At 43.5% G+C, this 25499-nt stretch overlaps 2 protein-coding genes and 2 long non-coding RNA genes across 56 annotated transcripts in view; 3 read left to right on the forward strand and 1 right to left on the reverse strand.

The window, feature by feature from the left end:
• Positions 1-21817, forward strand: part of stoml3b (stomatin (EPB72)-like 3b) — a 32357-nt gene extending 10540 nt beyond the window's left edge. The window contains exons 2-7 of the mRNA XM_052520102.1: positions 8418-8524; positions 14130-14202; positions 14297-14379; positions 18764-18967; positions 20515-20649; positions 20918-21817. Of these exons, the coding sequence (XP_052376062.1) occupies positions 8418-8524; positions 14130-14202; positions 14297-14379; positions 18764-18967; positions 20515-20649; positions 20918-21106 (791 nt within the window). The 3' untranslated portion in view covers positions 21107-21817. The remainder of the gene's footprint in view (positions 1-8417; positions 8525-14129; positions 14203-14296; positions 14380-18763; positions 18968-20514; positions 20650-20917) is intronic.
• LOC127930578 (uncharacterized) lies at positions 1354-5130 on the forward strand. Of its 5 annotated transcripts, none has more exons than XM_052520098.1 (3): positions 1354-2817; positions 3137-3245; positions 3410-5130. In XM_052520098.1, exons 1-3 carry the CDS (start codon positions 2351-2353, stop codon positions 4391-4393), a joined length of 1560 nt encoding a protein of 519 aa, XP_052376058.1. In that variant the 5' UTR covers positions 1354-2350; the 3' UTR covers positions 4394-5130. The 5 variants fall into 5 exon arrangements, with proteins under 5 accessions (XP_052376058.1, XP_052376060.1, XP_052376056.1 ...); XM_052520100.1 differs by having other exon boundaries at positions 1355-2817; positions 3137-3312; positions 3512-5130; XM_052520096.1 differs by having other exon boundaries at positions 1443-3312; positions 3583-5129.
• LOC127930582 (uncharacterized) lies at positions 14387-15920 on the forward strand. 2 transcript variants are annotated; one of them, XR_008138267.1, is made up of 4 exons: positions 14387-14559; positions 14860-15159; positions 15280-15339; positions 15820-15920. It is a non-coding gene; the product is annotated as an uncharacterized LOC127930582 (long non-coding RNA). The 2 variants fall into 2 exon arrangements; XR_008138266.1 differs by lacking the exon at positions 15280-15339 and having other exon boundaries at positions 14860-15099; positions 15640-15920.
• A 1069-nt stretch (positions 21818-22886) lies between the features above and the next one.
• On the reverse strand, positions 22887-24938 carry LOC127930580 (uncharacterized). 48 transcript variants are annotated; one of them, XR_008138220.1, is made up of 6 exons: positions 24720-24937; positions 24237-24597; positions 24182-24206; positions 23735-24145; positions 23492-23565; positions 22887-23108 (listed from the first exon to the last, which is right to left on the reverse strand). It is a non-coding gene; the product is annotated as an uncharacterized LOC127930580 (long non-coding RNA). The 48 variants fall into 48 exon arrangements; XR_008138249.1 differs by adding an exon at positions 23382-23425 and having other exon boundaries at positions 23535-23565; positions 23959-24597; positions 24720-24938; XR_008138248.1 differs by having other exon boundaries at positions 23735-23759; positions 23959-24597; positions 24720-24938.
• Positions 24939-25499: the final 561 nt, after the last annotated feature.

A 25499-nucleotide genomic window follows, 5' to 3' on the forward strand; every position in this document is an offset into this window, starting at 1 on the left:
GACAGCGCTACAGGGAGACAGGACAAGACGGACAGCTGATCGTCCTCGCAGTGGCAGACCACGTGTAACAACACCTGCACAGGATCGGTACATCCAAATATCACACCTGCGGGACAGGTACAGGATGGCAACAACAACTGCCCGAGTTACACCAGGAACGCACAATCCCTCCATCAGTGCTCAGACTGTCTGCAATAGGCTGAGAGAGGCTGGGCTGAGGGTTTGTAGGCCTGTTGTAAGGCAGGTCCTCACCAGACATCACCGGCAACAACGTTGCATATGGGCACAAACCCACCATCGCAGGACTGGCAAAAAAGTGCTCTTCACTGACGAGTCGCGGTTTTGTCTCGCCAGGGGTGATGGTCGGACTCACGTTTATCGTCGAAGGAATGAGCATTACACCGAGGCCTGTACTCAGGAGTGGGATCAATTTGGAGGTGGAGGGTCCGTCATGGCCTGGGGCGGTGTGTCACAGCATCATCGGACTGAGCTTGTTGTCATTGCAGGCAATCTCAACGATGTGTGTTACAGGAAAGACATCCTCCTCCCTCATGTGGTAGCCTTCCTGCAGGCTCATCCTGACATGACCCTCCAGCATGACAACGCTGTGCATTACAGGGAAGACATCCTCCTCCCTCATGTGGTACCCTTCCTGCAGGCTCATCCTGACATGACCCTCCAGCATGACAACGCTGTGCATTACAGGGAAGACATCCTCCTCCCTCATGTGGTACCCTTCCTGCAGGCTCATCCTGACATGACCCTCCAGCATGACAATACCACCAACCATACTGCTTGTTCTGTGTGTGATTTCCTGCAAGACAGGAATGTCAGTGTTCTGCCATGGCCAGCGAAGAGCCCGGAGCTCAATCCAATTGAGCATGTCTGGGACCTATTGGATTGGAGGGTGAGGGCTTGGGCCATTCCCCCCAGAAATGTCCAGGAACTTACAGATGCCTTGGTTTAAGAGTGGGGTAACATCTCACAGCAAGAACTGGCAAATCTGGTGCAGTCCATGAATAGGAGATGCACTGCAGTACTTAATGCAGCTGGTGGCCACACCAGATACTGACTGTTACTTTTGATTTTGACCCCCCCCCCCCTTTGTTCAGGAACACATTATTCTATTATCTGTTAGTCACATGTCTGTGGAACTTGTTCAGTTTATGTCTCAGTTGTTGAATCTTCTTATGTTCATACAAATGTTTACACATGTTAAGTTTGCTGAAAGAAATGCAGTTGACACTGAGAGGACTCTTTTTTTCCTGAGTTTATATATATATATACATATATATATATAATTGAACAAGAGAGTTTTATTTAATGGAAGCCTCTCTAATGTCAAGCATGTAGGATGTGGTTTCCCGCAGGGCAGCTCACTAGGCCTTCTACTCTTTTCTATTTTTACCAATGACCTGAATCTGGTAATGGTATGGCTGTTGAATAGGTTGAGGAGACTAAATTACTTGTCGTTACCTTAGATTGTAAACTGTCATGATCAAAACATATAGATTCAATGGTTGTAAAGATGGGGAGAGATCTGGTCTGTAATAAAGAGATGCTCTGCTTTTTTGACACCACACTCCAAAAAGCAAATTCTGCAGGCTTTAGTTTTATCTAATCTTAATTATTGTCCAGTCATGTGGTTGAGTGCTGCAAGAAAATACCTAGTTGAGCTGTAGCCAAAAACAGAGCGGCACGTCTTGCCTTAATCAGAGGACTGATATCAATGTTATGAATACCAGTCTCTCTTGGCTAAGAGTTGAGGAGAGACTGACTCAATCACTTCTTATTTTTATAAGAAACATTAATGTAGCGGCTCTCGATTGTCGAATGAAGAGGCGCAGCGTGGAAAGTGTTCATGATTTTAATATTCAAAAACACTCAAAAACATTCAAAAACAAAATAACAAATGTGAAAACGAAAGCGCACAGTTCTGTCAGGCACAGACACTAAACAGAAAACAAGATTCCACAAAACCCAAAAGGAAAATGACAACTTATATATGATCCCCAATCAGAGACAATCATAGACAGCTGACTCTGATTGGGAACCACACTCTGCCAAAAACAAAGAAATAGAAAACATCGACTTTCCCACCCGAGTCACACCCTGACCTAACCAAACATAGAGAATAATAAGGATCTCTAAGGTCAGGGCGTGACAATTAATGTGTTGAAAATTCCAAAGTGTTTGCCGAGTCAACTTACACACATATCTGACACACACTTAACCCACCAGACATGCCACCAGGGGTCTTTTCACTGTCCCCAGAACAAATTCAAGAAAGGGTACAGAATTATATAGAGACGTTATTGCATGGACCTCCCTTTCATCTCAGATTGCTCAAATGAACAGCAAACCTGCTTTCAAAAAACAACAACAACAAAAATATATTAAAAAACAGATAGAGCAACATCTTACTGCACAGCGGTTTGGGACACAGATCTTCATCTTACTGCACAGCGGTGTGGGACACAGATCTTCATCTTACTGCACAGCGGTGTGGGACACAGATCTACATCTTACTGCACAGTGGTGTGGGACACAGATCTTCATCTTACTGCACAGCGGTGTGGGACACAGATCTTCATCTTACTGCACAGGGGGTGTGGGACACAGATCTTCATCTTACTGCACAGCGGTGTGGGACGCAGATCTTCATCTTACTGCACAGCGGTGTGGGACACAGATCTACATCTTACTGCACAGGGGGTGTGGGACACAGATCTTCATCTTACTGCACAGCGGTGTGGGACACAGATCTTCATCTTACTGCACAGCGGTGTGGGACACAGATCTACATCTTACTGCACAGTGGTGTGGGACACAGATCTTCATCTTACTGCACAGCGGTGTGGGACACAGATCTACATCTTACTGCACAGGGGTGTGGGACACAGATCTTCATCTTACTGCACAGCGGTGTGGGACACAGATCTTCATCTTACTGCACAGGGGGTGTGGGACACAGATCTACATCTTACTGCACAGGGGGTGTGGGACACAGATCTTCATCTTACTGCACAGCGGTGTGGGACACAGATCTTCATCTTACTGCACAGGGGGTGTGGGACACAGATCTTCATCTTACTGCACAGTGGTGTGGGACACACATCTACATCTTACTGCACAGGGGGTGTGGGACACAGATCTTCATCTTACTGCACAGCGGTGTGGGACACAGATCTTCATCTTACTGCACAGTGGTGTGGGACACAGATCTACATCTTACTGCACAGGGGGTGTGGGACACAGATCTTCATCTTACTGCACAGTGGTGTGGGACACAGATCTTCATCTTACTGCACAGTGGATCTTCATCTTACTGCACAGGGGTGTGGGACACAGATCTTCATCTTACTGCACAGCGGTGTGGGACACAGATCTACATCTTACTGCACAGCAGTGTGGGACACAGATCTTCATCTTACTGCACAGGGGTGTGGGACACAGATCTTCATCTTACTGCACAGCGGTGTGGGACACAGATCTTCATCTTACTGCACAGGGGGTGTGGGACACAGATCTTCATCTTACTGCACAGCGGTGTGGGACACAGATCTTCATCTTACTGCACAGGGGGTGTGGGACACAGATCTTCATCTTACTGCACAGCGGTGTGGGACACAGATCTACATCTTACTGCACAGGGGTGTGGGACACAGATCTTCATCTTACTGCACAGGGGTGTGGGACACAGATCTTCATCTTACTGCACAGGGGGTGTGGGACACAGATCTTCATCTTACTGCACAGCGGTGTGGGACACAGATCTTCATCTTACTGCACAGGGGGTGTGGGACACAGATCTTCATCTTACTGCACAGCGGTGTGGGACACAGATCTACATCTTACTGCACAGCAGTGTGGGACACAGATCTTCATCTTACTGGACAGCGGTGTGGAACACAGATCTTCATCTTACTGGACAGTGGTGTGGGACACAGATCTACATCTTACTGCACAGTGGTGTGGGACACAGATCTACATCTTACTGCACAGCGGTTTGGGATACAGATCTACATCTTACTGCACAGCGGTTTGGGATACAGATCTACATCTTACTGCACAGCGGTGTGGGATACAGATCTTCATCTTACTGCACAGCGGTGTGGGATACAGATCTTCATCTTACTGCACAGGGGGTGTGGGACACAGATCTACATCTTACTGCACAGTGGTGTGGGACACAGATCTTCATCTTACTGCACAGTGGTGTGGGACACAGATCTACATCTTACTGCACAGTGGTGTGGGATACAGATCTACATCTTACTGCACAGCGGTGTGGGACACAGATCTTCATCTTACTGCACAGCGGTTTGGGACACAGATCTTCATCTCTCTCCTATTGGACCCAGATATTTTGTGTGTTTGCATTGATATGTAGGCTACGTGATTTAAAAAGCTATGCTTTTTAAATGTCCTTCAGTTGTTCTTGTCTATTAATGTACTGTATTATGTCATTTTGTATTGTGCTTCACGTTTTGTGTCGACTCCAGAAAGAGTAGCTGATGCTTTCGCAAAAAGGATCCTAATAAAATATCAAATGCTAAATGTATACTGAACGAAAAAATATAAACGCAACATGCAACAATTTCAAAGATTTACTTAGTTACAGTTATTAGGAAATAAGTCATTTGAAATAAATTAATTAGGTTGCTAATTCTATGGATTTCACATGACTGGGAATACATTCATTAGGTCCTAATCTATGGATTTCACATGACTGGGAATACATTCATTAGGCCCTAATCTATGGATTTCACATGATTGGGAATACATTCATTAGGCCCTAATCTACGGATTTCACATGACTGGGAATACATTCATTAGGCCCTAATCTATGGATTTCACATGACTGGGAATACATTCATTAGGCCCTAATCTATGGATTTCACATGACTGGGAATACATTCATTAGGCCCTAATCTATGGATTTCACATGACTGGGAATACATTCATTAGGCCCTAATCTATGGATTTCACATGACTGGGAATACATTCATTAGGCCCTAATCTATGGATTTCACATGACTGGGAATACAGATATGCATCTGGTGGTCACAAATACCTTTAATAAAGAGGCAGGGGTGTGGATCAGAACACCAGTCAGTATCTGGTGTGGATCAGAACACCAGTCAGTATCTGGTGTGGATCAGAACACCAGTCAGTATCTGGTGTGGATCAGAACACCAGTCAGTATCTGGTGTGGATCAGAACACCAGTCAGTATCTGGTGTGGATCAGAACACCAGTCAGTATCTGGTGTGGATCAGAACACCAGTCAGTATCTGGTGTGGATCAGAACACCAGTCAGTATCTGGTGTGGATCAGAACACCAGTCAGTATCTGGTGTGGATCAGAACACCAGTCAGTATCTGGTGTGGATCAGAACACCAGTCAGTATCTGGTGTGGATCAGAACACCAGTCAGTATCTGGTGTGGATCAGAACACCAGTCAGTATCTGGTGTGGATCAGAACACCAGTCAGTATCTGGTGTGGATCAGAACACCAGTCAGTATCTGGTGTGGATCAGAACCAGGCAGTATCTGGTGTGGATCAGAACCAGTCAGTATCTGGTGTGGATCAGAACACCAGTCAGTATCTGGTGTGGATCAGAACACCAGTCAGTATCTGGTGTGGATCAGAACACCAGTCAGTATCTGGTGTGGATCAGAACACCAGTCAGTATCTGGTGTGGATCAGAACACCAGTCAGTATCTGGTGTGGATCAGAACACCAGTCAGTATCTGGTGTGGATCAGAACACCAGTCAGTATCTGGTGTGGATCAGAACACCAGTCAGTATCTGGTGTGGATCAGAACACCAGTCAGTATCTGGTGTGGATCAGAACACCAGTCAGTATCTGGTGTGGATCAGAACACCAGTCAGTATCTGGTGTGGATCAGAACCAGTCAGTATCTGGTGTGGATCAGAACACCAGTCAGTATCTGGTGTGGATCAGAACACCAGTCAGTATCTGGTGTGGATCAGAACCAGTCAGTATCTGGTGTGGATCAGAACACCAGTCAGTATCTGGTGTGGATCAGAACACCAGTCAGTATCTGGTGTGGATCAGAACACCAGTCAGTATCTGGTGTGGATCAGAACACCAGTCAGTATCTGGTGTGGATCAGAACACCAGTCAGTATCTGGTGTGGATCAGAACACCAGTCAGTATCTGGTGTGGATCAGAACACCAGTCAGTATCTGGTGTGGATCAGAACACCAGTCAGTATCTGGTGTGGATCAGAACACCAGTCAGTATCTGGTGTGGATCAGAACACCAGTCAGTATCTGGTGTGGATCAGAACACCAGTCAGTATCTGGTGTGGATCAGAACACCAGTCAGTATCTGGTGTGGATCAGAACACCAGTCAGTATCTGGTGTGGATCAGAACACCAGTCAGTATCTGGTGTGGATCAGAACACCAGTCAGTATCTGGCGTGGATCAGAACACCAGTCAGTATCTGGTGTGGATCAGAACACCAGTCAGTACCTGGCGTGGATCAGAACACCAGTCAGTACCTGGCGTGGATCAGAACACCAGTCAGTACCTGGCGTGGATCAGAACACCAGTCAGTATCTGGTGTGGATCAGAACACCAGTCAGTATCTGGCGTGGATCAGAACACCAGTCAGTATCTGGTGTGGATCAGAACACCAGTCAGTACCTGGCGTGGATCAGAACACCAGTCAGTATCTGGTGTGGATCAGAACACCAGTCAGTATCTGGTGTGGATCAGAACACCAGTCAGTATCTGGTGTGGATCAGAACACCAGTCAGTATCTGGTGTGGATCAGAACACCAGTCAGTATCTGGTGTGGATCAGAACACCAGTCAGTATCTGGTGTGGATCAGAACCAGGCAGTATCTGGTGTGGATCAGAACACCAGTCAGTATCTGGTGTGGATCAGAACACCAGTCAGTATCTGGTGTGGATCAGAACACCAGTCAGTATCTGGTGTGGATCAGAACACCAGTCAGTATCTGGTGTGGATCAGAACACCAGTCAGTATCTGGTGTGGATCAGAACACCAGTCAGTATCTGGTGAGACCACTGCTCACCCACACACACGCCATACACGTGGTCTGCGCTTGTGAGGCCGGTTGGACGTACTGCGAAATTCTCTAAACAAATTGTTGGAGGTGGCTTATGGTAGAGAGATTAACTCCTGGTGGACATTCATCCTGCAGCCAATTGCAAGCTCCCTCAAAAATGTTGACATATGTAGCATTGTGTTGTGTGACAAAACTGCACATGTTTCAGTGGCCTTTTATTGTCCCCCCCCCCAGCACAAGGTGCACCTGTGTAAGGATCATGCTGTTTAATCATCTTATTGATATGCCACACCTGTCAGAGTGGATGGATTATCTTGGAAAAGGAAAAATACTCCCTAATAGGGAGGTAAACACATTTCTGCACAAAATTTGAGAGCAATACGCTTTTTTTTTGTGCATATGGAACATTTCTGGGATCTTTAATTTCAGCTCAGGAAACACGAGACCAACACTTTAATTGTTGCATTGATCATTTTCTTCAGAGTAGATTGTACAATACACTATACAGCTCACTGTAATAAAGGGATCAGTGTACCTTTATATAGTTATTTCCTTACCTTGACAGGAGTCTATATAGACAAGAAGTGACTCCCATCCAAACTTGCCATTTCCAACAAATGCTAATAACATGTAATTTCTCTCTCTCTCTCTGTCTCTCTCTGTCTCTCTCTCTACCTCTCTCTCTACCTCTCTCTCTACCTCTCTCTACCTCTCTCTACCTCTCTCTCTACCTCTCTCTCTACCTCTCTCTACCTCTCTCTACCTCTCTCTCTACCTCTCTCTACCTCTCTCTACCTCTCTCTCTACCTCTCTCTCTACCTCTCTCTCTACCTCTCTCTCTACCTCTCTCTACCTCTCTCTCTACCTCTCTCTCTACCTCTCTCTACCTCTCTCTACCTCTCTCTACCTCTCTACCTCTCTCTACCTCTCTCTACCTCTCTCTACCTCTCTCTACCTCTCTCTACCTCTCTCTCTACCTCTCTCTCTACCTCTCTCTCTCTACCTCTCTCTCTCTCTGTCTCTCTCTACCTCTCTCTCTACCTCTCTCTCTCTACCTCTCTCTCCCTCTCTCTCTCTCTCTCTGTCTCTCTCTCTCTCTCTCTCTACCTCTCTCTGTCTCTCTCTACCTCTCTCTCTACCTCTCTCTCTCTCTCTCTCTCTCTCTCTCTCTCTCTCTCTCTCTCTCTCCCTCTCTCCCTCTCTCTCTCTCTCTGTCTCTCTCTACCTCTCTCTCTGTCTCTCTCTACCTCTCTCTCTACCTCTCTCTCTCTCTCTACCTCTCTCTCTCTCTCTCTCTCTCTCTCTCTCTCTCTCTCTCTCTCTCTCTCTCTCTCTCTCTCTCTCTCAGCTGATGTTGGTTCAGGGAGCCTAGGTTGCTGTGGCTGGCTCATTGTGATCCTGTCCGGACTGTGCGTCTTCTCCCTGTTCCCCTTCACCATCTGGTTCTGTATAAAGGTGAGTAAGAAACAATGTCCATAGAATGAATAGAACGGGCATCTTCATTCCAGTCAAAGCTGTACTGTAAAATGTTGCATCAACAATGCAGTAATTGGCCAGTACGTTACTGTAATTTATTTTACAGTAAGTTACTGTAATCCATTTTACTGTACCAAAAATTGTACTTCAGTCTAATTTATAGAATATTACTGGAATGACCCATGCAGTGACATATGACCCAGAGTTCTTTGCAGGATGACATGTTTTACACGTACATTTTGGTTGTTTATAGCGGGCATTCTTTTTACAGTAATAGCAAGTAAAACTTTTCACGCTATGACTGTGATATGTGTTTCCTTTATCAACCTGGATGACTGTAGAGCTAAATGACCAAATTACAATCTAAATGTAATGTTAAATTGCAAAGAACACTGGGTAATGTGTCGCTGCATGGGTATCTACAGAACTACAGAACTACATACCTACAGAACTACAGAACTACATACCAACAGAACTACAGAACTACATACCAACAGAACTACATACCTACAGAACTACAGAACTACATACCAACAGAACTACATACCTACAGAACTACAGAACTACATACCAACAGAACTACATACCTACAGAACTACAGAACTACATACCAACAGAACTACAGAACTACATACCAACAGAACTACATACCTACAGAACTACAGAACTACATACCTACAGAACTACAGAACTACAGAACTACATACCAACAGAACTACATACCTACAGAACTACATACCTACAGAACTACATACCTACAGAACTACAGAACTACATACCTACAGAACTACATACCAACAGAACTACATACCTACAGAACTACAGAACTACATACCTACAGAACTACATACCTACAGAACTACAGAACTACATACCTACAGAACTACATACCTACAGAACTACATAACTACATACCTACAGAACTACATACCAACAGAACTACATACCTACAGAACTACAGAACTACATACCTACAGAACTACATACCTACAGAACTACAGAACTACAGAACTACATACCTACAGAACTACATACCTACAGAACTACAGAACTACATACCTACAGAACTACATACCAACAGAACTACATACCTACAGAACTACAGAACTACATACCTACAGAACTACATACCAACAGAACTACATACCTACAGAACTACAGAACTACATACCTACAGAACTACATACCTACAGAACTACATACCTACAGAACTACATACCAACAGAACTACATACCTACAGAACTACATACCAACAGAACTACATACCAACAGAACTACATACCTACAGAACTACAGAACTACATACCAACAGAACTACATACCTACAGAACTACATAACTACATACCAACAGAACTACATACCTACAGAACTACAGAACTACATACCTACATAACTACATACCAACAGAACTACATACCTACAGAACTACAGAACTACATAACTACAGAACTACATACCTACAGAACTACAGAACTACATACCTACAGAACTATAGAACTACATACCTACAGAACTATAGAACTACATACCTACCGAACTACAGAACTACATACCTACAGAACTATATATCTACAGAACTACAGAACTACATACCTTCAGAACTACATACCTACAGAACTACAGAACTACATACCTACAGAACTACAGAACTACATACCTACAGAACTACATACCTACAGAACTATAGAACTACATACCTACAGAACTACATACCAACAGAACTACATACCTACAGAACTACAGAACTACATACCTTCCGAACTACAGAACTACATACCTACAGAACTACAGAACTATAGAACTACATACCTACAGAACTACAAAACTACATAACTACACAACTACATACCTACAGAACTATAGAACTACATACCTACAGAACTACAAAACTACATAACTACAGAACTACATACCTACAGAACTATAGAACTACATACCTACAGAACTACATACCTGCAGAACTATAGAACTACATACCTACAGAACTATAGAACTACATACCTACCGAACTACAGAACTACATACCTACAGAACTATATATCTACAGAACTACAGAACTACATACCTACATACCTACAGAACTACATACCTACAGAACTACATACCTACATACCTACAGAACTACATACCTACAGAACTACATACCTACATACCTACAGAACTACATACCTACATACCTACAGAACTACATACCTACAGAACTACATACCTACAGAACTACATACCTACATACCTACAGAACTACATACCTACAGAACTATAGAACTACATACCTACAGAACTATAGAACTACATACCTACAGAACTACATTCCTACATACCTACAGAACTACAGAACTACATAACTACAGAACAACATACCTACACAACTACATACCTACAGAACTACAAACCTTCAGAACTACACAACTACATACCTACAAACTACACAACTACACAACTACATACCTACAGAACTACATACCTACAGAACTACATACCTACAGAACTACATACCTACAGAACTACATACCTACATAACTACATACCTACAGAACTATTGAACTACATACCGACAGAACTATAGAACTACATACCTACAGAACTATATATCTACAGAACTACAGAACTACATACCTTCCGAACTACAGAACTACATACCTACAGAACTACAGAACTATAGAACTACATACCTACAGAACTACAAAACTACATAACTACACAACTACATACCTACAGAACTATAGACCTACATACCTACAGAACTACAAAACTACATAACTACAGAACTACATACCTACAGAACTATAGAACTACATACCTACAGAACTATAGAACTACATACCTACAGAACTATAGAACTACATACCTACCGAACTACAGAACTACATACCTACAGAACTATATATCTACAGAACTACAGAACTACATACCTACATACCTACAGAACTACAGAACTAAATACCTACAGAACTACATACCTACATACCTACAGAACTACATACCTACAGAACTACATACCTACATACCTACAGAACTACATACCTACAGAACTATAGAACTACATACCTACATAACTACATACCTACAGAACTATAGAACTACATACCTACAGAACTATAGAACTACATACCTACAGAACTACATACCTACATACCTACAGAACTACAGAACTACATAACTACATAACTACATACCTACCGAACTACATACCTACAGAACTACATACCTACAAAACTACATACCTACAGAACTACATACCTACAGAACTACAGAACTACATACCTACAGAACTACATACCTACAGAACTATAGAACTACATACCTACATAACTACAGAACTACATACCTACAGAACTACAGAACTACATACCCACATAACTACATACCTACAGAACTATAGAACTACATACCCACATAACTACATACCTACAGAACTACAGAACTACATACCCACATAACTACATACCTACAGAACTATAGAACTACATACCTACAGAACTCCAGAACTACATACCTACAGAACTACAGAACTACATACCTACAGAACTACATACCTACATAACTATAGAACTACATACCTACATAACTACATACCTACAGAACTACATACCTACAAAACTACATACCTACAGAACTACATACCTACAGAATTACACAACTACATACCTACAGAACTACAGAACTACATACCAACAGAACTACATACCTACAGAACTACATACCTACAGAAATACATACCTACAGAACTACAGAACTACATACCTACATAACTACATACCTACAGAACTACATACCTACAGAACTACAGAACTACATACCTACAAAACTACATACCTACAGAACTACAGAACTACATACCTACAAAAATACATTCCTACAGAACTACAGAACTACATACCTACAGAACTACAGAACTACATACCTACAGAACTACATACCAACAGAACTACAGAACTACATACCTACAGAACTACATACCTACCGAACTACATACCTACAGAACTACATACCTACAGAACCATAGAACTACATACGTACAGAACTACATACCTACAGAACTACACACCTACAGAACTACAGAACTACATACCTACATAACTACAGAACTACATACCTACAGAACTACATACCTACACAACTACATACCTACACAACTACATACCTACAGAACTATAGAACTACATAACTACAGAACTACATACCTACAGAACTACACAACTACATACCTACAGAACTATAGAACTACATACCTACAGAACTACATCCCTACAGAACTACATACCTACAGAAATACATACCTACAGAACTACAGAACTACATACCTACATAACTACATACCTACAGAACTACATACCTACAGAACTACAGAACTACATACCTACATAACTACATACCTACAGAACTACAGAACTACATACCTACAAAACTACATTCCTACAGAACTACAGAACTACATACCTACAGAACTACAGAACTACATACCTACAGAACTACATACCAACAGAACTACAGAACTACATACCTACAGAACTACATACCTACAGAACTACATACCTACCGAACTACATACCTACAGAACTACATACCTACAGAACTATAGAACTACATACGTACAGAACTACAGAACTACATACCTACAGAACTACAGAACTACATACCTACAGAACTACATACCTACAGAACTCCATACCTACAGAACTACACAACTACATACCTACAGAACTATAGAACTACATACCTACAGAACTACATACCTACAGAACTACACAACTACATAACTACAGAACTATAGAACTACATACCTACAGAACTACATACCTACAGAACTACATAACTACATACCTACAGAACTACAGAACTACACACCTACAGAACTACACACCTACAGAACTACATACCTACAGAACTACATACCTACAGAACTACAGAACTACATACCTACAGAACTACATACCTACAGAACTACAGAACTACAGAACTACAGAACTATAGAACTACATACCTACAGAACTACAGAACTACAGAACTATAGAACTACATAACTACATACCTACATAACTATATACCTACAGAACTACATACCTACAGAACTACATACCTACAGAACTACATACCTACAGAACTACAGAACTACATACCTACAGAACTACAGAACTACATAACTACATAACTACATAACTACATAACTACATAACTACATACCTACAGAACTACATACCCACAAAACTACATACCTACAGAACTACATACCTACAGAACTACAGAACTACATACCAATATACCTACAGAACTACATACCTACAGAACTACATACCTACATACCTACCGAACTACATACCTACAGAACTACATACCTACAGAACTATAGAACTACATACGTACAGAACTACAGAACTACATACCTACAGAACTACATACCTACAGAACTACATACCTACAGAACTACAGAACTACATACCTACATACCTACAGAACTACATACCTACAGAACTACAGAACTACAGATACCTCTAACTAAAATCTACCAAGATATGTTCTATATTTAACTTTGTGTGTGTGTGTGTGTGTGTGCGTGTGTGTGTGTGTGTGTTGTGTTGTAGATAGTTCAGGAGTATGAACGTGCTGTCATCTTCAGGCTGGGCCGTATTACAGACCGGAATGCTAAGGGACCAGGTAAAAGACCAGTCACTGTGTGTGTGTGTGTGTCTGTGTGCGCACGCATATTCAATCTACATTGATGTAAATAAATAAACTCTCTCTCTTCCAGGTATCTTTTTTGTGCTGCCATGCACAGACTCCTTCGTGAAGGTGGACCTGAGAACCGTGTCATTCGACATTCCTCCACAGGAGGTAGGACCTATACTAACCAGGATGGACACCCATTAAATAAACTGTCATTTAAATCAGGAGGTAGGACCTATACTGACCAGGATGGACCCTCATTAAATAAACTGTCATTTACATCAGGAGGTAGGACCTATACTAACCAGGATGGACACCCATTAAATAAACTGTCATTTAAATCAGGAGGTAGGACCTATACTGACCAGGATGGACCCTCATTAAATAAACTGTCATTTATATCAGGAGGTAGGACCTATACTGACCAGGATGGACACCCATTAAATAAACTGTTATATAAATCAGGAGGTAGGACCTATACTGACCAGGATGGACCCCCATTAAATAAACTGTCATATAAATCAGGAGGTAGGACCTATACTGACCAGGATGGACCCCCATTAAATAAACTGTTATATAAATCAGGAGGTAGGACCTATACTGACCAGGATGGACTCCCATTAAATAAACTGTTATATAAATCAGGAGGTAGGACCTATACTGACCAGGATGGACCCTCATTAAATAAACTGTCATTTACATCAGGAGGTAGGACCTATACTGACCAGGATGGACCCCCATTAAATAAACTGTCATTTAAATCAGGAGGTAGGACCTATACTAACCAGGATGGACACCCATTAAATAAACTGTCATTTAAATCAGGAGGTAGGACCTATACTAACCAGGATGGACACCCATTAAATAAACTGTCATTTAAATCAGGAGGTAGGACCTATACTGACCAGGATGGACACCCATTAAATAAACTGTCATATACATCAGGAGGTAGGACCTATACTGACCAGGATGGACCCCCATTAAATAAACTGTCATTTAAATCAGGAGGTAGGACCTATACTAACCAGGATGGACACCCATTAAATAAACTGTCATTTACATCAGGAGGTAGGACCTATACTAACCAGGATGGACACCCATTAAATAAACTGTCATTTAAATCAGGAGGTAGGACCTATACTGACCAGGATGGACCCTCATTAAATAAACTGTCATTTACATCAGGAGGTAGGACCTATACTGACCAGGATGGACCCCCATTAAATAAACTGTCATTTAAATCAGGAGGTAGGACCTATACTAACCAGGATGGACACCCATTAAATAAACTGTCATTTAAATCAGGAGGTAGGACCTATACTAACCAGGATGGACCCCCATTAAATAAACTGTCATTTACATCAGGAGGTAGGACCTATACTGACCAGGATGGACCCCCATTAAATAAACTGTCATTTACATCAGGAGGTAGGACCTATACTAACCAGGATGGACACCCATTAAATAAACTGTCATTTAAATCAGGAGGTAGGACCTATACTAACCAGGATGGACCCCCATTAAATAAACTGTCATTTACATCAGGAGGTAGGACCTATACTGACCAGGATGGACCCCCATTAAATAAACTGTCATTTACATCAGGAGGTAGGACCTATACTAACCAGGATGGACACCCATTAAATAAACTGTCATTTAAATCAGGAGGTAGGACCTATACTGACCAGGATGGACACCCATTAAATAAACTGTCATATACATCAGGAGGTAGGACCTATACTAACCAGGATGGACACCCATTAAATAAACTGTCATTTAAATCAGGAGGTAGGACCTATACTAACCAGGATGGACACCCATTAAATAAACTGTCATTTACATCAGGAGGTAGGACCTATACTAACCAGGATGGACACCCATTAAATAAACTGTCATTTACATCACGAGGTAGGACCTATACTAACCAGGATGGACCCCCATTAAATAAACTGTCATTTAAATCAGGAGGTAGGACCTATACTAACATCTTGTATAGTACCAGTCAAAAGTTTGGAGACGCCTACTCATTCAAGGGTTGTTCTTTAATTTTTACAATTTTTTACATTGTAGAATAATAGTGGAGACATCAAAACTATAAGATAACACATATGGAATCATGTCGTAGCCCAAAAAAATGTTGTATTTGAGATTCTTCAAAGTCGTCATCCTTTGCCTTGTTCACAGCTTTGCACAATCGTGGCATTCTCTCAACCAGATTCGTGAGACAGTCACCTGGAATGCATTTCAATTAACAGGTGTGTCTTGTTAAAAGTTAATTTGTGGAATTTCTTTTCACCTTAATGCATTTGAGCCAATCAGTTGTGTTGTGAGAAGGTAGGGTTGGTATACAGAAGATAGTCCTATTTGATAAAATACCAAGTCCATATTATGGCAAGAACAGCTCAAATAAGCAAAGAGAAACGACAGTCCATCATTACTTTAAGATATGAAGGTAAGTCATTCAAGAACATTTCAAGAACTTTTAAAGTTTCTTCAAGTGCAGTCGCAAAAACTATCAAGCGCTATGATGAAACTGCTCTCATGAGGACCGTCACAGACCCAGAAATTGCAGCCTAACTAAATGCTTCACAGAGTTCAAGTAACAGACACATCTCAACATCAAAGAGGAGACTGCAAAGAAACCACTACTAAAGGACACCAATAAGAAGAAGAGACTTGCTTGGGTCAAGAAACACAAGCAATTGACATTAGAGCAAAGGAAATCTGTCCTTTGGTCTGATGAGTCCAAATTTGAGATTTCTGATGCCAACCGATGTGTCTTGGTGAGAAGCAGAGTAGGTGAACGGATTATCTCTGCATGTGTAGTTCCCACCGTGAAGCATGGAGGAGGAGGTGTGATGGTGTGGTTGCTTTGCTGGTGACATTGTCTGTGATTTATTTAGAATTCAAGGCACACTTAACCAGCATCATTCTGCTGCAATATGTCATCCCATTTGGTTGTTTTTCAACAGGACAATGACCCAACACACCTCCAGGCTGTGTGAGGGCTATTTGTCCAAGAAGGAGTATGGCTGCATCAGATGACCTGGAAATGCAATGGAACGCAAGCTAACTCTCACGTGAGCGCGCGTGATCAGCTCATGCCACTCTGGCAGACCTCTGACTCATTCAGCTTCCATTCCCCCCTCCTTCACAGTAGAAGCATCAAACAAGGTTCTAAAGACTGTTGACATCTAGTGGAAGCCTTAGGAAGTGCAATATGACCCCCACAGACACTGTATATTCGATAGGCAATGACTTTGAAAAACTACAAACCTCAGATTTCCCACTTCCTGTTTGGATTTGATCTCAGTTTTTTGCCTGCCATATGAGTTCTGTTATACTCACAGACATCATTCAAACAGTTTGAGAAACATCAGAGTGTTTTCTATCCAAATATACTAATTAGATGCATATTCTAGCTTTTATGGCTGAGTAGCAGGCAGTTTAATTTGGGCACACTTAATTTGGGCACACACCCCCTACCCTTGTGAAGTTAAATGACATCGTCGAAGTCGAGGATCGGTAGGAAGGTCAGTTTTACGAGGGTATGTTTGGCAGCGTGAGTGAAGGATGCTTTGTTTTGCGAAATAGGAAGCCGATTCTAAATGTAATTTTGGATTGGAGATTATTAATGTGCTTCTGGAAGGAGAGTTTACAGTCTAACCAGACACCTAGGTATTGTAGTTGTCATTATATTCGAGGTCAGAACCTTCCAGAGTAGTGATGCTAGTCGGGCGGGCAGGTCCAGGCAGCGATCGGTTGAAGAGCATGCATTTAGTTTTACTTGCATTTAAGAGCAGTTGGAGGCCATGGCAGGAGAGTTATATGGCATTGAAGCTCATCTGGAGGTTAGTTAACACAGTGTCCAAAGAAGGGCCAGAGGTATACAGAATGGTGTCGTCTGCATAGAGGTGGATCAAAGAATCACCAGCAGCAAGAGCGACATCATTAATGTATACAGAGAAGAGAGTCGGCCCGAGAATTGAACCCTGTGGCACCCCCATAGAGACTGCCAGAGTTCCGGAAAACAGGCCCTCCGACTTGACATACTGAAGTAATTGGTGAACCAGGCCAGGCGATTGAGAGGGTTTAGGATGAGTTGGACCACAGAGTGAAGGAAAAGCAGCCACCGAGTTCTCAGCATATGTGCGAACTCCTTCAAGACTGTTGGAAAAGCATTCCAGGTGAAGCTGGTTGAGAGAATGCCAAGAGTGTGCAAAGCTGTCATCAAGGCAAAGGGTGGCTACTTTGAAGAATCTAAAATATATAATATGTTTAACACTGTTTTGGTTACTACATGATTCCGTATGTGTTATTTCATAGTTCTGATGTCTTCACTATTATTCTACAAGTAGAAAATAGTCAAAATAAAGAAAAACCCTGGAATGAGTAGGTGTTCTAAAACTTTGACTGATACTGCATATCTTATCTTTATATAATAACATCCTTCAGTCTTGATGTAAACAATCATTGAGGTCTTTCTCTCTCCTCTCTCTTTCTATCTCTCTCTCTCTCTCTCTCTCTCTCTGTGGGTGTTTGTGTGTTGTAGATCCTGACTAAGGACTCCGTGACAGTGTGTGTTGATGGGGTGGTGTACTTCCGGGTGAGTGACCCCATCTCCTCGGTGGCCAACGTGTCCAACGCAGACTTCTCCACCCGTCTCCTGGCCCAGACCACCCTGAGAAACGTCCTGGGAACCAAGAACCTGGCAGAGCTGTTATCAGACCGCGAGGGCATCTCACACAGTATGCAGGTACAGAACCCTAGAAACCTAAAAACCAGGGCCGGCTCCAGGCATAAGTGACATAAGTGGTCGCGTAGGACCCACTGCCACAAGGGGGCCCCCGATCCCTCAGAAATATGTTTTTTAAATGTTTTTGTCAACTCAGTCGGGGTCTCAACTCCCACATTTGTTTGTGCATCAGCAGTTTTTCTTGTTATGTCAGGCCTTCAATTACCTGACAATCAGCCATGTTAATGTTTCTATTGGTAGTTAGTCTAGCCGTGCTATTTAAACGTGTAGTAATCATCAATAAGCATGCAGGGCATGTGCCCGGTGGCCCTGACTTCCAGCTCCATAGCAAAATGTGTAGAATTGCTGGAAATTAACTTAAAAAACAGCAACATTTCTCTCCGCCGTGAACCAAATCTCGCTTAGGGCCATGTCCTTCTGGACAGACTGGAGAGGTGGGTTGGCCATGATGTCCTTCTGGACAGACTGGAGAGGTGCGTTGGCCATGATGTCCTTCTGGACAGACTGGAGAGGTGGGTTGGCCATGATGTCCTTCTGGACAGACTGGAGAGGTGCGTTGGCCATGATGTCCTTCTGGACAGACTGGAGAGGTGCGTTGGCCATGATGTCCTTCTGGACAGACTGGAGAGGTGCGTTGGCCATGATGTCCTTCTGGACAGACTGGAGAGGTGGGTTGGCCATGATGTCCTTCTGGACAGACTGGAGAGGTGGGTTGGCCATGATGTCCTTCTGGACAGACTGGAGAGGTGGGTTGGCCATGATGTCCTTCTGGACAGACTGGAGAGGTGGGTTGGCCATGATGTCCTTCTGGACAGACTGGAGAGGTGGGTTGGCCATGATGTCCTTCTGGACAGACTGGAGAGGTGGGTTGGCCATGATGTCCTTCTGGACAGACTGGAGAGGTGGGTTGGCCATGATGTCCTTCTGGACAGACTGGAGAGGTGGGTTGGCCATGATGTCCTTCTGGACAGACTGGAGAGGTGGGTTGGCCATGATGTCCTTCTGGACAGACTGGAGAGGTGGGTTGGCCATGATGTCCTTCTGGACAGACTGGAGAGGTGGGTTGGCCATGATGTCCTTCTGGACAGACTGGAGAGGTGGGTTGGCCATGATGTCCTTCTGGACAGACTGGAGAGGTGGGTTGGCCATGATGTCCTTCTGGACAGACTGGAGAGGTGGGTTGGCCATGATGTCCTTCTGGACAGACTGGAGAGGTGCGTTGGCCATGATGTCCTTCTGGACAGACTGGAGAGGTGCGTTGGCCTCTCCATTTAACCAGAGTTTTTTTGTCACCCCTTGGTGAACATAATTTCCTGTAATATTCTGTTCCCCTCCTATAGTCCAGTCTGGATGAGGTGGAATAAGGGCTCTGTAATAATGTGTTGCTGTAATATCCTGTCTTCCTATAGTCCAGTCTGGATGAGGTGGAATAAGGGCTCTGTAATAATGTGTTGCTGTAATATCCTGTCTTCCTATAGTCCAGTCTGGATGAGGTGGAATAAGGGCTCTGTAATAATGTGTTGCTGTAATATCCTGTCTTCCTATAGGCCAGTCTGGACGAGGCTACTGACCCGTGGGGTATCAAGGTGGAGCGTGTGGAGATCAAGGATGTGAAGCTGCCCCACCAGCTACAGAGAGCCATGGCTGCAGAGGCAGAGGCCACCCGGGAGGCCAGAGCGAAGGTGAGCACACACTCACACACTCACACACACACACACACACACACACACACACACACACACACACACACACACACACACACACACACACACACACACACACACACACACACACACACACACACAGTTGTCTCCCTCTGTAGGTTTGTTCCAATCCACTTCTTTGTCTCCCTCTCTAGGTGATACCAGCGGAGGGGGAGATGAATGTTTCTCCATACTGAAAATGTATCTGTATGTTTATTACCTCTCCCCCCCCCCTCCCCCTCTCTAGGTGATAGCGGCGGAGGGGGAGATGAACGCCTCTCGGGCCCTGAAGGAGGCGTCTCTAGTGATCGCTGAGTCTCCATCAGGCCTCCAGCTGAGATACCTCCAGACCCTCACCACCATCGCTGCGGAGAAGAACTCCACCATCATCTTCCCTCTGCCCATGGACGTCATCAGTCACTTCATGAAAAAGTGATGTCATCAAAACTCGCCACCCGCCACTCCTGTCTAATGTAACCATTCAATCAGTTTGTTTAGTTGATTCAGGTGATTTGAAAGAAGAAGAAAAAAGTTTCATTTATTTTTTGCGAGGATTGTTTCAGATTTCAGGATCAGATGGGAATGAAACACAACCCAATAACCTTTTAGGGAATGTCTATCTGAGTGGCGAAGACCTTCATTTGTCTGTTATGGTGGAAATTGAAAACCATTTAAATGTCTTTCTGGTGTGTTAAAAAATATTTAAAAAATATGTTTGAAATACACTGTTATATTGATAATTTATTGGATATTATAAACTGTGTGGTTCAAGCCCTGAATGCTGATTGGCTGACAGCCATAGTATATCAGATCGTATTTCACGGGTATGACAAAATATACATTTTTACTCCTCTAATTACGTTGGTAACCAGTTTATAATAGAAATAAGGCACCTCAGAGGTTTGTTATATATGGCCAATATACCACGGCTACGGGCTGTGTCCAGGCACTCCGCGTTTAATCGTACCCAAGAACAGCCCTTAGTCGTGGTATATTGGCCATATATCACACCATATATCACACCCCTCGGGCCTTATTGTTTAATTGAACTTTATTTTTGTAATCTTTATATTTTGATATTCTTCAATAGAATTACAATTCAGAAATCATGCATGTACACTGAACGAAAATATAAACGCAGCATGTAGTGTTGGTCCCATGTTTCATGAAAGATCCCAGAAAGGTTTATGTGGGCAGAACAGAACGGGGATTGCAGACTGCATGGCTCAGTGGGGGACCGTTTACCCCCCAATGGTAAACGGCCTGAGTTGAACTATTTGTCTTGTTTTGACATTATCGATCATAGTCTGCTGCTGGAAAAAAAACAAATGTGTTATGGCTTTACACCCCCTGATGGCTTTACACCCCCTGCTATAAAAAGTTACCTGTCTAACGGAACACAGAGGGTGTTCTTTAATGGAAGCCTCTCCAACATAATCCAAGTAGAATCAGGAATTCCCCAGGGCAGCTGTCTAGGCCCCTTACTTTTTTCAATCTTCACTAATGACATGCTACTGGCTTTGAGTAAAGCCTGTGTGTCTATGTATGCGGATGACTCAACACACTCAACACACTCATCAAAGAGCTGCAGTTAGTTTCAGAGTGGGTGGCAAGGAATAAGTTAGCCCTAAATATTTCTAAAACTAAAAGCATTGTATTTGGAACAAAACACTCACTAAACCCTAAACCTCAACTAAATCTTGTAATAAATCATGTGGAAATTGAGCAAGTTGAGGAGGCTAAACTCCTTGGAGTAACCCTGGATTGTTAACTGTCATGGTCAAAACATATTGATGCAGTAGTAGTTAAGATGAGGAGAAGTTTGTCTATAATAAAGCTCTGCTCTACCTTCTTAACAACACTATCAACAAGGCAGGTCCTACAGGCCCTAGTTTTGTTGCACCTTGACTACTTTTCAGTCGTGTGGTCAGGTACCACAGAAAAGGACTTGGGAAAATTGCAATTGGCTCAGATCAGGGCAACACGGCTGGCCCTCAGAACAGGGCAGCACGGCTCAGAACAGAGCAGCATGGCTGGCCCTTAGAAGTACACAGAGAGCAAACATTAATAATATGCATGTCAATCTCTCCTGGCTCAAAGTGGAGGAGAGATTGACTTCATCACTACTTTTATTCATGAGAGGTATGTTGAATGCACCAAGCTGTCTGTCTAAACTTCTAACTCACAGCTCCGACACCCATGCATACCCCACAAGACATGCCACCAGAGGTCTCTTCACAGTCCCCAAGTCCAGAACAGACTGTGGGAGGCGCACAGTACTACATAGAGCCATGACTACATGGAACTCTAGTCCACAATATTACATAGAGACATGGCTTCATGGAACTCTATTCCACCCTAACCCTGTTAGCTAACCCTTCCCCTAACCCTGTTAGCTAACCCTTCCCCTAACCCTGTTAGCTAACCCTTCCCCTAACCTTAACCTTATCCCTTATAGCTAACCCTCCCCTTCCCCTAACCCTGTTAGCTAACCCTTCCCCTTCCCCTAACCCCTAACCCCTTCCCTAACCCTAACCCTGTTAGCTAACCCTTCCCCCCTAACCCTAACAGTTAGCTAACCCTTCCCCTAACCCTGTTAGCTAACCCTTCCCCTAACCCTAACCCTGTTAGCTAACCCTTCCCCTAACCCTAACCCTGCTAACCCTTCCCCTTCCCCTAACCCTAACCCTGTTAGCTAACCCTTCCCTAACCCTGTTAGCTAACCCTTCCCCTAACCCTGTTAGCTAACCCTTCCCTAACCCTAACCCTGTTAGCTAACCCTTCCCCTAACCCCATGTTAGCTAACCTTCCCTTCCCTAACCCTGTTAGCTAACCCTAACCCTGTTAGCTAACCCTTCCCTAACCCTAACCCTGTTAGCTAACCCTTCCCCTAACCTTAACCTTATTAGCTAACCCTTCCCCTAACCCTGTTAGCTAACCCCCCAACCCTCCCCTAACCCCTAACCTTTAGCTAACCCTCCCTTCCCCTAACCCTGTTAGCTAACCCTTCCCTAACCTAACCTTATTCCTAACCCCTTCCCTTAACCCTAACCCTTCCCCTAACCCAGTTAGCTAATCCTTCCCCTAACCTTAACCCTGTTAGCTAACCCTAACCCTGTTAGCTAACCCTTCCCCTAACCCTGTTAGCCAACCCTTCCCCTAACCCTAACCATGTTAGCTAACCCTTCCCCTAACCCTAACCCTGTTAGCTAACCCTTCCCCTAACCCTGTTAGCTAACCCTTCCCCTAACCCTAACCCTGTTAGCTAACCCTAACCCTTCCCCTAACCCTAACCCTGTTAGCTAACCCTTCCCCTAACCCTGTTAGCTAACCCTTCCCCTAACCCTGTTAGCTAATCCTTCCCCTAACCCTAACCATGTTAGCTAACCCTTCCCCTAACCCTAACCCTGTTAGCTAACCCTAACCTTGTTAGCTAACCCTTCCCCTAACCCTGTTAGCTAACCCTTCCCCTAACCTTAACCTTATCCCTTATAGCTAACCCTCCCCTAACCCTAACCCTGTTAGCTAACCCTCCCCTAACCCTAACCCTGTTAGCTAATCCTAACCCTAACCCTGTTAGCTAACCCTTCCCCTAACCCTAACCCTGTTAGCTAACCCTTCCCCTAACCCTGTTAGCTAACCCTTCCCCTAACCCTAACCCTGTTAGCTAACCCTTCCCCTAACCCTGTTAGCTAACCCTTCCCCTAACCCTAACCCTGTTAGCTAACCCTTCCCCTAACCCTGTTAGCTAACCCTTCCCCTAACCCTGTTAGCTAACCCTTCCCCTAACCCTGTTAGCTAATCCTTCCCCTAACCCTAACCATGTTAGCTAACCCTTCCCCTAACCCTAACCCTGTTAGCTAACCCTAACCTTGTTAGCTAACCCTTCCCCTAACCCTAACCCTGTTAGCTAACCCTTCCCCTAACCTTAACCTTATCCCTTATAGCTAACCCTCCCCTAACCCTGTTAGCTAACCCTCCCCTAACCCTAACCCTGTTAGCTAATCCTTTCCCTAACCCTGTTAGCTAACCCTAACCCTTCCCCTAACCCTGTTAGCTAACCCTTCCCCTAACCCTGTTAGCTAACCCTTCCCCTAACCCTAACCCTGTTAGCTAACCCTTCCCCTAACCCTAACCCTGTTAGCTAACCCTTCCCCTAACCCTAACCCTGTTAGCTAACCCTAGCACGGTGGCAAGGAAAAACTCCCTAGAAAGGCCAAAACCTAAGAAGAAACCTAGAGAGGAACCAGGCTATGGAGAGGTGGCTAGGAAAAACTCCCTAGAAAGGACAGAACCTAGGAAGTAACCTAGAGAGGGAAAAAAACTAGCTAGCTATAAAAAATGTTTTTAAAAATGTACACTCAATCATATCAAGCGTTAAACGTCGATAGCAGACATGCGCATATCAGATGTTTTGGCATACTAGGGAGGTGGAACTGAGTTAGAGCCATCAAATTGGTGAGCAGCTGCTCGTTCGATCATTGCGCCTACCCCCAATCACATTAGAAGTTTCAGAAAGAGAAAGTGTAGGATCAAATAGAAAAACCATTCACTTAAATATGGAGGATTTTATATTATTATAATGGAGTCTAGTGTGGTCTTGATTGTTTATAACGGTCGTGATTTGTATCATCGATTGCACAGTCTGTTTTGTTGAAATGTTGTTATTGTATCACTAGGTGAGTTGGTTGTGTTTTATCTGTTGTATGTGAGTTGCTCCTCATTTAGATAAACGTCTGTTATTGTTTTGGTTCTTTTCAAACATTTCAGTGTTCGAAGTTTGTGAACAAGGCTGCATGCGATTTCTGTTAAATCGTGGCAATGTCTGC

This window comes from Oncorhynchus keta, chromosome 6 (assembly GCF_023373465.1).
Source record: "Oncorhynchus keta strain PuntledgeMale-10-30-2019 chromosome 6, Oket_V2, whole genome shotgun sequence".
NCBI lineage: Eukaryota > Metazoa > Chordata > Actinopteri > Salmoniformes > Salmonidae > Oncorhynchus > Oncorhynchus keta.